Source organism: Rhinoraja longicauda, chromosome 6 (assembly GCF_053455715.1).
Source record: "Rhinoraja longicauda isolate Sanriku21f chromosome 6, sRhiLon1.1, whole genome shotgun sequence".
NCBI classification, from domain to species: domain Eukaryota; kingdom Metazoa; phylum Chordata; class Chondrichthyes; order Rajiformes; family Arhynchobatidae; genus Rhinoraja; species Rhinoraja longicauda.
Window position 1 is genome coordinate 16,235,263 of NC_135958.1, and position 16,723 is coordinate 16,251,985.

The 16,723-nt window shown below is 41.3% G+C and overlaps 1 protein-coding gene across 3 annotated transcripts in view; it reads right to left on the reverse strand.

The window, feature by feature from the left end:
* The window catches only part of bbs2 (Bardet-Biedl syndrome 2), a 46,507-nt gene that overhangs the window by 10,761 nt on the left and 19,023 nt on the right, over positions 1–16,723 (reverse strand). For all 3 annotated transcript variants that reach the window (XM_078400546.1, XM_078400545.1, XM_078400547.1), the window contains 8 exons: positions 15,587–15,691; positions 11,946–12,032; positions 10,084–10,219; positions 9,582–9,721; positions 6,411–6,555; positions 4,984–5,155; positions 3,430–3,559; positions 826–957 (listed from right to left, as the gene is read on the reverse strand). In XM_078400546.1, coding sequence (XP_078256672.1) covers positions 826–957; positions 3,430–3,559; positions 4,984–5,155; positions 6,411–6,555; positions 9,582–9,721; positions 10,084–10,219; positions 11,946–12,032; positions 15,587–15,691 — 1,047 coding nt within the window. The remainder of the gene's footprint in view (positions 1–825; positions 958–3,429; positions 3,560–4,983; positions 5,156–6,410; positions 6,556–9,581; positions 9,722–10,083; positions 10,220–11,945; positions 12,033–15,586; positions 15,692–16,723) is intronic.

Here is a 16,723-nt window from a genome sequence, read left to right on the forward strand (position 1 = left end):
ATTTATGTGCTACCGAATAATATCAAATCATACTATTTCATAAGTACAACCAAGCCGTACACAAGTACAATAGGTAGTGCAAAGGGAAAAATGTCAGTCAGAATATAGTTTTACAGCATTGTAGCATTATAGTTACAGAGAAAAAGTTGAATATTCACAATGAGGTAGGTTGGAAGATTGGAACTACACCCTACTTACGAGTGAACTGTTCAGTATTCTGATAATACTGGCATGTGCTTTCAGGCTTTTGTATCTTCTTCCCCCAATTAGAGAGGGGGAAGCAAAATGGCATGTTGAGTGATGGTGTAAAGAGATATCACGGGAGAGGACAGAAAGTGATGAAGAATAGGGGACATTTGGGAGCAGTTAGACACTAGATGTGGGAAGAGGTGGGCCAGATTTGATGCAGCACTTGATTTGTGGAGGAGAGCCTTGGTTATACTGCTTGATGAAGTGGACAGATCAGTGGCTGGCTGCATGTCAGGGACGGGAAGGATGTTGGATTGGGTGGAGTTTTAAATGTTGGACTTCAATTATAGTTTCAGATTTTAACTGACCTGCTCCGTCAACCTTCAAGTTTCAGATGGAGAGGAACGTTAAAGATCAATCCATTTTAAAAAACCTAACGATCTTTGATGGAACATTTAAGGCAGAGAAAAACACAGAATTAGAGAGAAAAACGAGAGATTAATTTGGATTACTCTTGCAAGGAAGCAATACAAATATGATGGACATTTAGCCTCTGTAAATTTCTAATTAGTTTGCATTTGTAAAAGCAATTTTTCAATTCAGTTTTATTTTATCAATTTCATAAAACAACATTACCTCTCCATTCATATTCATTTTAATACTCAGCTGCCCACCATCTCTCAGGGACATGAAGCAGACTTCCAATGGCGCATTTGGACACTCAATATCTTCAGCTAAGAGGAAGTTCTGATTCATCCACATTACAACCTGTAAACAAACAGCAAATATGGTAGAGGGGAATGAGCATTGTAACCAAAAACAAGCAGCTCCATACACATCATGTTATACAAGGTTAATCATCATGATCAGTTAGTGGTAAAACAACACCAGAGAACTGTGAATCTAGCACCAACAATCTGACAACTGCACACTACAGTCCAGTAATCACAATTAGACACCTTCCTATACATTTAAGGGTGTGTACAAATAGTTATCATGATTAATATTCTGCAACAACTGTGATACCAGTACGGTAACATTTTTGCTGTCAGAAGCCATCTGTTCCTCGCTCATCCCCATTCAAACGGAAAGCTAAGCAATCTTGGATATTCTTTGTTCTTTTAGATGATATAATTAATAACTGCTGATAACACTGGGTAATAATTCTACAAATCTGTGCCTTCACTGAAATTTGATAATTTAATGAAAAATAAATTTACATTTTACAACACAGCAGGAGCTAAATCTTTGGAAGAAAAGAAATTGGCTGGGACCAAGGTGGATTAACTCTCCGAGATTTGTGAAGTATGTTTCATGACAGTATGTCATAATGCATAAGTTAGCTGCATATATACACAGAATAGGAATTAGTGAAACAAAAAAAAGCACGCAGAGGGCTACATTGAGGGAGCTGTGTTAATCACATTAACACTGCTGTGTTAATCATATTAATTCAGAATCCAATGAGTTATAGGGAAAATATTATAGAAAGTCTTAAGTTACAGAACAAATGTCACTAATAGCAATGTTATAAACAGCACTGCAGTGACAAATGCCTTGATGGGTTGGAATTTGTGTAAAATTTACTGTACAAAAATGATAGGTGACAACTTCAACAAGAGAGGGTCTAACCTCCTTAGAATTCAATGCCATGCCATTACCAAGTCCTTATCAGTACCTTGAATGTCACCGTAGATCAGAAACTTCATTGAACTAGCCGCGTAAATATTGTCAGAAGCTGTGTGAAATGCAGTGACCGTTTAATTTCCTGATTTGCCAAAGTCCGTCCATCATACACAAAACACGTCATGTCTGTGATGTAATACTTCCCCTGTGGCTTTCTCATTGATGCTCGAACAACACAAGAAGCTTGACTCCATCCGTGCCAAAGCAGACTTCTTGATTGTCACCTATCCCTTCCAGGTTGGCACGCCAAGATTGCAGTGTGTATCAGCCACCAAATGGTCTGCGATATCTCCCAAGGTTTCTTTGGCATCAACTTTCAAACCTACACACTATCTAAATGGACAGGGCAATAGGTGAATGGGGACACCAGCACTTGATCCTCTCCAAGTAGTACATCATCATGACTTGGAAGTACATCACTAATCCTGTGTCACTGTTCAATACCCTGGAATGTCTTGTCTAGCAGCACAAAGGGAGTACCTTCACCACTGGGACATGAGTGGCCTGAGAAGGCAATTTACACCGTCTCATGGAAGTGTTAAATAATATTTTAAGAGAGTGTATGTTGCACAGAATATCTGTACCATACATATAGTTCTTGACTGTCCCATCTGTGGGAACCGTCTCTCTCTGTGAACTTTTTATACACCTCATGTTTGTTAATAGTTTTTCAGATCTTCACGCAACCTCCTATGATTCAAAATGAATAACACCAACTTCTCCAATCCAGGTATCACCTATTCTTTTTCTCCAGAGATGCTATCTGACCCGCTGAGTTACTCCAGTTCTTCGTGCTTGTCTTCGGTTTAAACCAGCATTTCCAGTTCCTTCCTACACAGCAGGCTGTCCATATCTCCTTGGTATCAATTATAATCCTGCCCAGTTCAATGTTTTCAAGTATTGTGCTGTCTAAAATTTACAACTATCAATTGCAAAATAGAACTGTTCTCTTCAATATTACAGTATATTTTATCATTGCTCTCCTAAGTCTAATTCCTTTAACTCATTCTTGAGTGAATGTCTTCAGCTCACGCCCCAAAAACTTTCTGATACTTTAAATGATTCATTCTTTAATTTTCCCTCCATCATTCAAAAATCACATTTTGATTGATTGAAAGAAACAGCATGGAAACAGGGCCTCTGACCTACCAAGTCCATGGCAAACATCAATCAAATGTTCACACTAGTTCTACGTTATCACACTTTTGCATTCACTCACTACATATTGGCAGCAATTTGTCAGAGGCTAATTAAACTGCAAACCCGCATGTCTTTGGGATGTGGGAGGAAATCACAATACCCGTAAGTAACCCACATGGTCACAGGGAGAATGTGCAAACTCCACATAGACAACACTTGAGGTCAGGATCGAATCCTGTCTCTGGCACTTTGAGGCAGCAGCTCTACCAGCTGTGCAACCCTATTTTGATTACTTTTAATCACTACCCTGACTTACATGAACGTCATTTCAACTTTACTGATGCGCACTAAAGTATCACCATGTAGTGCTCCAACCTACCCTTTAATTCGTGACCCAGCAGTGCTCCAACTTACCCTTTGCATGCGATCATTGATTGTGAAGGTGACATAACTCTGAGTTTCGGGAGCAGTTCCTGGAGTGCGTCGTGCATACATTGAGAATCGTGGCAGCTGTCTTGTCAGTTCAAACACATGGAACTGTATGCTGAGCAAAATTATTAAAACATCATTCTCCACTTTCAATAAACTAAATATCTGCAGTTATAAACTAAATAACACTTTAATTATTTTTATAATTCAAGACATTGTAGAGATACTAATCCCTGGTTTCTCAACATTTTTTTTCAGATTATTGGCCTGGGGTCTCTCACGGTTGCCTTTTTACAATTCACTGAGGTATTTTAATGGATTCCTCAATACAATGGTTGGGCTTTTTCAGTACATGATGTGTCTTATGTACTTTTTCACAGGGATGGAACAATGTGGCAGTTTGCCATTTGAACATTGTCACATATTGGATCTGATAATGGCTCGCTTAATAACAAGCAACTGCATTAGATACATGTCAGTTTTAAACAGAAAATGCAAACATTTATCTGTAACCTACACTGTTTATGTGCAAAGACAGCGCACTGAAAGGCACTGATCAATATATATACAAGCACTGCAGCAAATATTGCACACTGGAATGTATAAAAGGTACAAAATTAATATGAATATAGGAACGCAAAATGCCATTCAACTTCTTAAGCTAACCATTTTGTTAATTACAGCATTGCCATTTTTAAATCGCAAGTCACTACTATGAGTTATTTAATAAATTAACAGTCAAATGTCAATTTCTTTTTAATGGGAAATTATTTCTGATATAGTTAATAAATTAAGAAATGATAATAAGGACATCTCCAGTCTCATCTTCAAGCACACCATGCATTCCCGAACATGCATCAGCACATAAGGGCAATTTAATGTTTCATTGAACAGCTGGAACCTTCTTCAAAGCAGAAATTTCTGACTGTACACTACAACATAATTTATGCTCAAATCTTCAAGCAGACCTTCAAACATCTAGCTCGGAGCAAGAAAGGCATCCGACCATCCTCAGTGAACATCTGCTTACTTTCGCTCTCAATTTACAAGAAGGTTATTTATGACATCAAGGTGAAGTCCAGCCTCAATTGAATATGGAGCGAGTACTGGAGCCCTCAAACATGGCCAGTCATGCTTCATGCTTGTTAGTTGACTGGAGACCACTAGTACTTTACAGACCTAATACAAAACTTTTAAACCAAAAACTGAGTATACAAGTACAAGGCTATATGCTCAAAGCACACTGTTGACTCGCTATACCACCCTGTGAAAGGATGTATTTCACATCTTGAGCATAACTGTAAAATCCAGAGATGTAAAAAGACAAATGTTTAGACCACTCTAGAATTAAAGCAGTGTTTGTGTGCTAGGCAGCACCTGTGGAGACATTAATAGTTTACATTTCAAGTTGATGTTTTTTATCATGATGTGACTGTGGAATATGGCACATTTGTCAGTAGTCATAAAAAGAGAACATCTGCAAGTTATATCTCATTCAATTTACACAATACTCATCCAGTTTTTTCTCTCGTTGCTTACCTGTTTCTATAGCCCACAAAAGCCTTAATGTGCAGATCCACTGGTACATCTTTGGGTGGAATGAAGGGAACTTGGATCTGTCCAGAGAGATTGTGTGCACTGGGATGAACCACATGAGACTCTCCATTAAATATACCCTCAGCGAAGATGAGTACAGCCCGAATGATGGTGTCTATATGAAAATAGAGTTACTGTAATATAAGGGAACTGCGAATAAATTCAAACAAATGACCTATACTTAGCCAGGCAAAGTTTACTAAGTATACAAGATAGTTCACATTAATAAACACAAAGTGCTGGAATAACTCAGCCGTTCAGGCAGCATCTCTGGAGGACATGGATAGGTGACATTTTGACCCAAAACGCCACCTATCCATGTCCTCCAAGGATGCTGCCTGACTTGCTGATTTACTTCAGCACTGTGCTTATTTTGTAACCTAGCATCTGCAGGTCCTTGTGTCTACTGCTCACATCACTGATCGGGTACGTCCATCAAAATGTGCCAAGTTTCTTTGCCCTGCCCTATTATGATGGAATGAAGGTCCAATCACAACCCAATGCCTTGATGAACATGGGTACGAGGCACAGCTTCATGAGTGCACCCTTTTGGTACATAGATACTGAAATACAACACAAACTATCTAACTTGAAAGCATCAATTGTGGAGCTTCAAGTGTAGGAACTCATCCTAATTATACGATCATGGAATAATAGCCTAGAGTTCCATACAGATGTGTTTATATTCATATAAATCTCCCCCGACCAATGGCAAACTGTAGTTCCAAAGGGTACACTTGAAATCCTTTTAAATCTTTATTGACGGTTTGCAGAAGAAGTGTTCAAATTCATCATTTGAGCCATAGTGCTTCAATTACTTTTTCCATAACCAGCTCATCCAAAGACCAAAAGGTTGAAGAAATAAGGAACTGCAGATGCTGTTTCACTAAGGAAAAACACAATATGCTGGGGTGACCCAGCGGGTCAGGTGGCATCCCTGGAGAACGTGGAGAGGCGGTGTTTCGGATAGTGACCCTTCTTCAGGAGGTACAAAAGGTTCCTTCCTTGGAGCATTAGTCTTAACTACGGTTAGCAATAATGTAAAGCATCTTTAAAGCATTGAAATTAAAATATGGTTATATCTAATAAACTGATTCATTTAACATATGGATAGGTAAAAACATGCAGGGTTCACTGGTCGGCGCAGACCCGGTGGGCAGAAGGGCCTGGTTCTGCGCTGTATCTCTAAACTAAACTAAGCACAAATACATTAAAAGCATAAATGTAATAATAATCTGTAGAAATATTTTTTGAAAAGTCTACAATTATTTTCAGTATTAATAATGACAACTGCAGCTCTGACTAAAAAGCAATAAATTATGTGGTATTTTTCCAGTGATTTTTAACAACATATCTCAAGGTAAACTTACCATTTAATGTAGAAATGTTCAACTCCACATGAGGGCTTTGGTTAGTAGTGCCCATGTTAACAGACAAGCCTGTCTGCAGATGTGTGTTAGCTGGAATAATGCCCATTTGCCCATCCCCATCTCCTCCAGGGGCATTTAACGCAACCTAACAAAATGCAGCATGTCCAGAATTAGTGGTGTAGCAACATTTCTAGATCATCAGTCATCCATGTGCAATTCTCTCTTCCTGGCAGCAACATGCATTTTTGAACTATACAGTAAACAGTTATTTTAACGGACCCCTTTATAACGGATTTTGGTTGTAGTGGATAGACATAGCGAAGCAACCTCTGGCTTGCACCGCCTCTCCAGCCGCTTATAACCCTGGCTTCCAACGCCACCCTTGGCTCGCAAGTTGTACCAGCGAGCCCTTCCTCACCCACTGCACGATCCGGGTGATGCAGCTGTTGTTTGCGGCTCACGTTGTAGCCCCTGGGGATAGTGCTTTCTTCAGAACGCCACCACAGACAGGACACATTTGGTCACCGTGGGGCTCCCTCCCCTCTCACCAGTTGCCGTTTCTTCCTGCTACCAATCGTTTTGTCCGCTCCCTGCTTCACCGCCGCCTCCTCCTCCTTCTCCTGTCGGTCCCGGTCTCTTCCCCACCTCCAACATCCACCACTGCCTCCTCCTCCTTCTCCCCTGGAGGTGCCGACATACATCACCTTGGAAGATTTTGGCGGCCGCAGGGAAGGAGGAGGTGGGGGCGGCAGTGGAGTGGGGAATGGACAAATCGACAGCTGGCAGGAAGAACCGGCAGCAGATGAGAGGAGAGGGAACCCCACAGTGACCGAGTGTGTCTTGTCAGTCGCAGTGGCCTGAAGGGGCTGACAGCAAGAGGCTACAACGTCGGCCACAACAACAGCCACATCAACCGGACCATGCAGTAGGTTGTGAAGAAGGGCTCGTTGGTGCAAGCCAGTGGCATTGGTTCTAGTTTTAAATTGAAATGACAGTGCTGGAGTAACTCAACAGTCTGAATCAGTCTGAAGAATGGTCCCAATGTCATTTATCCATGTTCTCCAGAAATACTACCTGACCCGCTGAGTTACTCCAGCACTTTGTGCCCTTTTGTGCATTATCCATCATCTGCAGTTGTTTGTTTCAACCACATACCATGAAAACACCTTACTTGGTTGTAGCTGACAATCAGTAATAACGGACACCATCTCTTCCTTCCCCCCCCCCCAATGGTTTGTCTAACGAGGGTTTACTGTATTGCATTCTGAAAAGCCCGGTCAAACAAAAACACTGATTTCATATAGGAAACTGATTTCATTCAGTCAGAGAGTTGTAAATCTGTGGAATTCTCTGCCTCAGAAGGCAGTGGAGGCCAATTCTCTGGATGCTTTCAAGAGATAGATAGAGCTCTTAAAGGTAGCAGAGTCAGGGGGTATGGGAAGAAGGCAGGAACGGGGTACTGATTGTGAATGATCAGCCATGATCACATTGAATGGCGGTGCTGGCTCGAAGGGCCAAATGGCCTACTCCTGCACCTATTGTCTATTGAAACCTCTCTGTATTGAATACTGAATCTGTATTCCACCAGATGCAGCAGGATTTAAATATTATTTTACACTGCACCAGCAATATAGGATATTTGCTCTATATATTGTAATTCAGAAAAAGGCAGATCGAAAATCAGAAATAAACATTCTTCTACCATGTTCACAACTAAAGTTTGTTTCGGAAGCAAGTGACCAGCTGAGAGGAGTTATTCCCTGTGCCTTTCTATTCACCGCGTTATTCCCAGTGCTGCATACTAGTAAGGATAGGATTAAGAAGATCGGACAGATGCATGTATGATTGAGGAGTTGGTGTAGGGGCAACGATTCAGGTTTTGGACTATTCAGTGAAGTAACCTATACAAGAGGGACTGGTTGCACCTGAACTGGAAAGGTCCAATATCCTGGCGGGCATGCTCACAAGTGCTACGAGGAAGAGTTTAAACTAGACTGGTTGGGAAATGAGGTTCAATGTGGCACTGAGGCAGGTGAGAGGCTGGAAGTCACTGTATAAGTCAATGACAGCACATTTACAGGACAGAACTGACAGGAGCATGGCAGGGAGTGAGGAAAAATTGCATTTAATTCAATACAAGTGGCACCTGTCCACGCCCTAGATGAACTCAGGGTGTGGATAGGTGTATGCGACTGGGATGTTATATCCAATGCAGAAACCTGGCTAAGCAATGGACAGCACTGGCAGCCTCATGTTCCAATGTACGTTCTGCAGCGAGACAGAGTTGGGGGTAAAAGAGTTGGCGGAATTGCGTTATTAATCACGGATAACGTCGCAGCAGGAGTCCAAATAAACAAGGGATGATCACCTTGTCGGGATTGACTCTAGGCCCCCAAAACATTAGATGAACAAATATGCCAGGGGATTGCAGGCAGCTCCAAAACTAATAGGATTGACACAGTAGGGAATTTTAGGAGAGGGAAAAGATTTAATCGGAACCTGAGATGAAACTTTTTCACAGAGGGTATATGTATATGGAACGACAATAACAACATTTAAATTACATTTGAATAGGTACACAGATAGGAAAGGTTTAAAGGGAACAAATTGATCGGCATGGACAAGTTGTGCTGAAGGATTTGTTTCTGTGTGGTAAGACTATTGTTCTAATTTGTGTGAAAATAGTAGAAAAGTAGCACTGAAATGGGTAACAGTTATATCTGCTGTCTTTCCACTCTGAGTGACCTTGGCTCAATTCTTACCTCACAAGCTATCTGACTGGAGTTTGTATGTTCTTCCTGTGACCACATAGATTTTCCCTGGGTGCCATTTTATCCCACTTCCCAAATACATGTAGGTCGGTGAGTTAATTAGTTCCTGTAAATTACCCCTGGTGTAGATGGATGGCAGGTAAATCTAGGAATGGTGGGGAAAGAGTGAGGAGGGTGGGAGGGTGGAAAGAGTTAACGGGCATGTGGGAGAGAAAGTTACAGGTAATTACGTGGGACTGATGAGAATGCAATAACATCCAGCCTTGCATCAATAAGCTGACTGACCTTCATCTGGAAAATAATGAATCCACTCATTCTCACGACATACTACGGTTAATAGAGTTCAAAGAAATTGACAATTGATGTATCTAGACAGAACCACATTCTCTGAAGAACCAACCTTTGAATTTTCCTCATAGTTACGCAGTTCAAGCAATAGGTTCTGTTTTCGTTGACTCAGTTCACGGATTAAGTCTTGTTCAGCATTAGTGTCCATCAAGTTTCCTTTCATCTCCCAACTGGCAGGCAGATAGCCTCGAACTATAGAACATGAGACAACTAATTTAGACCAGTGATCCCAGTGTTCTATTTCTGCTGAAGACACTGAAGAAAGAAATACAAATCTCCCCCATGGATATTCTTCATGTGTAACTGTGGGCAACATATGCCAATAGATTATTGATTTTGGACCTGGAGCTGGAATTTTTTTCAATACCACCTAATATACATACCAAAAGACTTCTAGGTGTCATTGAATGGTGGATAGTAACAGGGAGATTCTCAGAAGATAATACAAGAAAACATACACCCAAAAAAGTATTCATAACTGCTATAGAAAGTGCAGGATTTAATATGAAAAAAGTAAAGAGCATGGATGAGAATAACAAGAAAGCTATATTTACCTTCTCCTTCTGTTGAGCAGCAGATGAGCTGCATCTGTCCATCCATCCTGTAATCCTCCTCCACTATTCCGGCAACAGAGGAAGTGAAGTTATCCTTGAAGATTACCTCACCAGTGCGGTCACTACGTGCGTCAATCTATCAAGTACACACTCTGTCAATGGTTATTACATCTGTGAATAGTAATAACTAATTGGCAACTCTTTAACTCATTTACTCTTGCAGTAGGGCAATACAGTATTTTCTCCAATTCTCCCTCCCTGAAGCACCAACAATGTACAGTAAAGGACTGCAAAAAGTAGTTATCAAAAAGACCAAGTAGTTATAAAAAATATTTAGTGCAGCTGGTAGAGCTCACATTGCCAGAAGCCCGAATTCAATCGTGACCACAGGTGCAGACTGTGTAGGGTTTCCTGTGACTTCAAGAGTTTCTCCTGGTGCTCCGGTTTCCTCCCAAATCTCAAAGGCGTGTGGATTTGTAGGTTAATTGGCCTCTGTAAATCCTCCCCAGTGTGTAGTGAGTATGTAAAATTAATGTGTGAATGGGTGACCAATGGTCGGTGGGGACTCCATGGACCGAAGGGTCTTTTCCATGCTGTATCACTAAACTAAACCAAAATTATCACCATCAATACGTATACCATACAGTGCAATGTGAAGCACTGCTCCACAGAAGAACACGACACAGACAATGATTTAATATGAAGTAAGAGCAGCGATTGAACCGTTGGCTAAGCAACAGAGGGAATAATACTGCTTGGCCGGACACCTCAAAATCACTTTTAGGGGCATCCTGGGGCCATTGACTTGCAGTTATAGGAGTGGCAGAACCCAATGTTAGACATGCTATTTTGTTTATGGACAAGAAAGAAATATTGTGGAACTGGAGAATAGATGAGCGAGCCCCTGGGCTACATTAATTACAATCTAAGCAACAATTACCTTCCTAGTATAGACACAAAATGCTGGAGTACCTTAGTGGGATAGGCAGCATCTCTGGAGAGATGGAATGGGTGACGTTTCAGGTCAAGATCCTTCTTCAGACCTTCCTAGTATTTTGTTTCCAAATATCATCGCCAAACAACATTCTATCCAGATATCCAACATCCAATCCTTCTATCCAGAGTTACTCCAATATTTTGTGTTTATCATTCCATCATCTATTGATGCTATCTATCCATGTAGTTCTCCTAAATGTTCCTGAATGTTCATAATAAATCATTTGAGATTGCAACTTCAACCACTGATCCTTATCCAATGGGCATGCTAGATACAGTACATACTGGAATAGGCTTGTCTGAGATACCTCGAAAAATCCAAATAGGCTTTTAACATTTGATGATAAACTTGATACTTTTCTGTACTTATGACAAGAATGAGTGTGAGATGGTTCTGTAATATTGTTTAGATGCCAGTTCAACGTTGAAACAAGTCCTGTATCAAATTCAAACTGCTCATGATTTTCTGATCCATTCACAGCAATAGTTTATTACATGACATTGAATTACAGCAGTGATTTATTAAAAGGTCCACAGCTGCTCTTCAGTTATCTCATTAGGATCTAAATTATTGTGCTTTACTTTCAAAAAACTCTTGGATCGCTGCTCTGTTTACCATATAGTACAGAGGTCATCATGTGCCAGAGTAGAACCGGACTAAAACTCTTCATAATATACATTACACAGAAATCCCAGAATCCAACCATGGACTAAGCAGAAGTTTTTGCTCAAAGTTGTCCCTTGTGATGCTAATGCAAAAGAATGGCAACCCTAAAATTAATTTGCCATCTGTAAAAAGCTGCCCGACAACCATCCTTACCTTTTCCATTCCTCCTATTAACTCTGACAGTACATATATGACTCACCTTCCCATTTGACCAGCCTGTGATCAATTCACAAACACCATCCGAGTTCAAGTCAAAAGCATGAATACTCATGGCATGATTTTTAGACTGCAAAAAAAGGGAAAAACATAGAAAAGTCAAGTTTATTAAAACACAGAAAAAACCCATTGATTAAAAATATTGAACTGGAACTCTACTTTGTGCAAGGCCAACAAGCAGTTTTCTTGTAGAAACAACGAATTGCAGACTTATTTGGAAGCCATCAATGTTTGTCTTGCCTTAATTCAAAATTTTAACTTGTGGGTCTGCCCTGTCTTTGTCAATAACTATTTTAAAGCTAATAGACCAGTGGTCACCGGTCCCAAACGGCTTATCCGCAGACACCAGTCACTTGTCCTTCCCAATTTCCCAGGAGATCAGGCTTTCCCCCCTCCCTTGTAGGACCCTCTGTCCTTCCTTAACACAATTGATAAATTTCACCCCATCTAAGCCCTTGGCATGAAAACAGCCCCAATTGATATTGGGGAAGTTAAAATCCTCTTCAGTTACCTGGCATTTTATTCTCTAATTCCCGTTGACGATTTGGGGGCCAATGGTACATTCCCAACAAAGTGATCATTTCCTTTTTATTTCACAGATCCACCCATGTAGCCTCACTGGATGAACCATCAGTAATGCCATCTCAGACAACTGCTGTCACATGCTGCTTAATCAATAAGGCAACACCCCCTCCTCTTTCTCTTCTGTAGCACCTGTACCCTTGAACATTTAGGGAACCAGTCCCGTCCCTCTCTTGGCCAGGTGTTCGTAATGGCTATAACTTTGCAGTCGCATGTACCTATCCATGCCCTGTGTTCACCCGACCTACCCGTCGGGGTATTACCCGTTGCATTAAAATAAATGAAATTCAATCCAACAGTCGTGGATGGACAATTGGGATTGGATTGCCGTGGATAGACACAAAATACTGGAGTAACTCAGCAGGACAGGCAGCATCTCTGGAGAGAAGGGTCGAGACCCTTCTTCAGACTGGTTAGGGATAAGGGAAGTAAGAGATGGATACGGTGATGTGGAGAGATAAAGGACAATGAATGAAAGATATGCAAAGTAGGATCAGATGGGCCGAGCGAAGGTGTTCCACGAAACGATCGCCCAGTCTGCGTTTGGTCTCGCCGATGTATAAGAAATCCACATTTTGAACAATGGATACAGTAAATGAGGTTGGAGGTGCAAGTGAACCTCTGCCTAATCTGAAAGGACTGTCGGGATCCCTGGACAGAGTCGAGTGATGAGGTATAGGGACAGGTGTTGCATCTTCTGTGGTTGCAGGGGAAGGTACCTGGGGAGGGAGTGGTTTCGGTGGGAACAGTTGAGTTAACTAGGGAGTTGCGGAGGGAACGGTCTCTGCAGAAAGCAGAAAGTGGTGGAGATTGGAAAATGTGGCTAGTGGTGGAATCTCGTTGGAGGTGGCAGACATTTCGGAGGATTAGATGTATGCGACGGCTGATGGAGTGGAAGGTAAGGACTAGGGGGACTCTCTCTGTTGCGACTAGGGGGAGGGGGAGCAAGGGCAGAGAGGCGGGGTACCGAGGAGACATGAGTGAGGGCCTCATGTATGATGGGAGAGGGGAACCCCCATTCCCTAAGGAATGAGGAAATCTCGGATGTCCTTGTCTGGAACACCTCATCTTGGGCGCAGATGCCGCGTAGACAGAGGAATTGGAAGTAGGGGATAGAGTCTTTGCAGGAAGCAGGGTGGGAAGTGTAGTTGAGTTAGTTGTGGAAGTCAGTGGGTTTGTAATAGACGTCAGTCAATAGTCTATTTCCTGTGAAGGAGACTGTGAGATCAAGAACGGGGAGGGAGGTGTCGGGGATGGTCCAAGTAAATTTGTGTGCAGGATGAAAATTGGTGGTGAAGTTGAATGTCCTTGAATTCTGCATGGGTGCAGTCATTGCCGTGGTTCTGCCTATCATGTCCACTGAACTTTCTTTCATCACCTTCCAGACGAACTTCCAGCCTCTCACCTGCATCAGTCCTGATTTGGATGCTGCTACTATTCCTACCATTCCTCCTACTCAATGTTACCACCAGTATGTGGAACTTGTATGTGGAACATGCAGTAATTTAAATGACTAGCACAGATGTCTATCAAGGAAAAAAAGACACAAAGTACAGGAGTAACTCAGTGGGTCAGGCAGCATATCTGGAGAACATGGATAGATGACATTTTGGGTTAGGTCGAGTCTGAAGAAGGGTCTTGACGCAAAATATTACCTATCCATATTCACCGGAGATGCTGTCAACTACTGAATTACTCCAGCACTTTGTGTTCTTTTTTGTGAATGAACATCTGCAGTTCCTTGTTTCTGTCTTTGAAAGCAGTTAAGATACATAAAGGAAAAGCAGGATATTCCGATAAGGTTAAATAGCACAAACATATTTCTGCCTTGCATAACATAATTAATCATTACTATTGGTAACTAACACCTAACATAGGCCAGCGTGGCTTTTCTTTATTGTAGGCCCTTTTAATCTTCCATAATCAAATTCAACTGAGAATGCACACAAATGAAAATGGATCCTGAGGAGGACTGATATTCTGTTTAAGTTATTATGCAGTACTGGCATGAAATGGTTCAGCAGTACATTCAAGTCCCTCCCAGCCTTCTGGTGCAAAGAAATACTCATGTGGTAATTGGAGGACATAAATCATTGTGTTGCAAGGTTCAAGTTTGCCATGAGGGAAGAATTACTGCTGTGCAAGAAAAGAAACAGCTCAAACACAGAGAAACATATTAAATGAAAGTACCATTGACAATTTTTGTGCTCACAAGTGTTAACAGTTCAGCATTCCAAGACCAGTACATGCAAAATAAAATTGCCCCCACATATTTACCAACAAAGTCCCTACAGGTTGAAACTTTCCGTGTCCGGCATGCTGTGATGCAACAGCTCTCATGGTCTTGTATGTTTTAAATCTACAAGACTGCTAATCTACAGAGCTGTGCTAATTAACAAATTATAAGATTTGACCAGGATATAACTAAGATCTAAAATTAATTGAGATCTGTACTAATCTGTAGCTAATTAACCTACCAGTACAAGTTTTGCAATCTCAGTTGAGTGTTTCCAATTTAGAATAACGTTGCATTACATAAGTTCTCAGAACCCTTGCATAACCTGGAGTGCCTGAACGTAAAAGGAACAGTTCCCCGACTCAAGAGGAAAATGATCAGGGTCAATTGCTGCTGTCGGGCATTTTCTATGATCTGGAACCGGACAGGCCCCAAGATTGCCAAACTGGAGAATTTCAACCTGTATTGTATCAACATGACATGTTCTCTACTTTCATATCGGCTTTCCTGCAATTCTTGAACAATAATGAAGACAATATTAGTCATAAACTGGCTGTCATGATGTGGATAATCAGGGGATGAGTAAGTCAGTCCATCAGTTAAGTTCCCAGAACAGAAAGATCTTCTCCATTTAAATTGTTAACTCACTGAGACTCAAATACCACATTTGGAAGAGTATTACATTGCTCAATCTGCTTAACCAATAATTCTGCTGATCAGTTTCTTTGATACCCCAGTACATTTGTTCACTTTTTACAGTAAGAGAGTAAAAACCTAGCCATTTGGAGCAACATTATATTATGCACCTTAATTCTCCAGTAGCGGGTAGCCCGGTCGTACACTCCGACAGTGCCATTTGCCAAGGCATATCCAAATCGGCTTCCATGCATGTGGCACAGGGCTGTGATTATCTGTAAAGGCAAAATACCGACATGCCAAAATCTTGCTGAAAATAAAGCCTGCAAGTGAATATTTGCACATAGAAATAGCTCAATATCATGGGAAAGAGTAAAAGTACAATCAGTTTTATTAATTAAAGCTAGGATCTCTTTGTACATAAAATCCCAAAAATATGAAAATTATCTTTTAACACTGGTTTCTTTCAAACACTGGGACTCATTACTGTACTGCCCTTTTGTAAAGCAGAAACATATTGGTGTAAATATAAATTATTTTTTGTATATAACAATGACTAAACCGTTAACATTGGTCATGTATTAGCACAACTAATGCTGTTAGTGAGATCAACTATCAACACCTGCACTGCACAAATAGCGCACAACAGTAAATTTCAGTGCAATGCTGAAGACCTTACGGACCTAATACAACAGTATCTATTTAGAAACATAGAATAATAGAAAATAGGTGCAGGAGTAGGCCATTCGGCCCTTCGAGCCTGCACCGCCATTCAATATGATCATGGCTGATCATCCAGCTCAGTAGCCTGTACCTGCCTTCTCTCCATACCCCCTGATCCTTTAGCAAAAAGGGCCACATCTAACTCCCTCTTAAATATAGCCAAAGAACTGGCCTCAACTACCTTCTGTGGCAGAGAATTCCACAGACTCACCACTCTCTGTGTGAAGAAATGTTTTCTCATCTCGGTCCTAAAAGACTTACCCCTTATCCTTGAGCTGTGACCCCTGGTTCTGGACTCCCCCAACATCGGGAACAATCTTCCCGCATCTAGCCTCTCCAACCCCTTAAGAATTTTATATGTTTCTATAAGATCCCCCCTCAGTCTTCTAAATTCCAGCGAGTAGAAGCCCAGTCTATCCAGTCTTTCCTCATATGTAAGTCCCGCCATCCCAGGGATCAATCTGGTGAACCTTCTCTGTACTCCCTCTAAGGCAAGAACGTCTTTCCTCAGGTTAGGAGACCAAAACTGCACACAATACTCCAGGTGCGGTCTCACCAAGGCCCTGTACAACTGCAGCAGAACC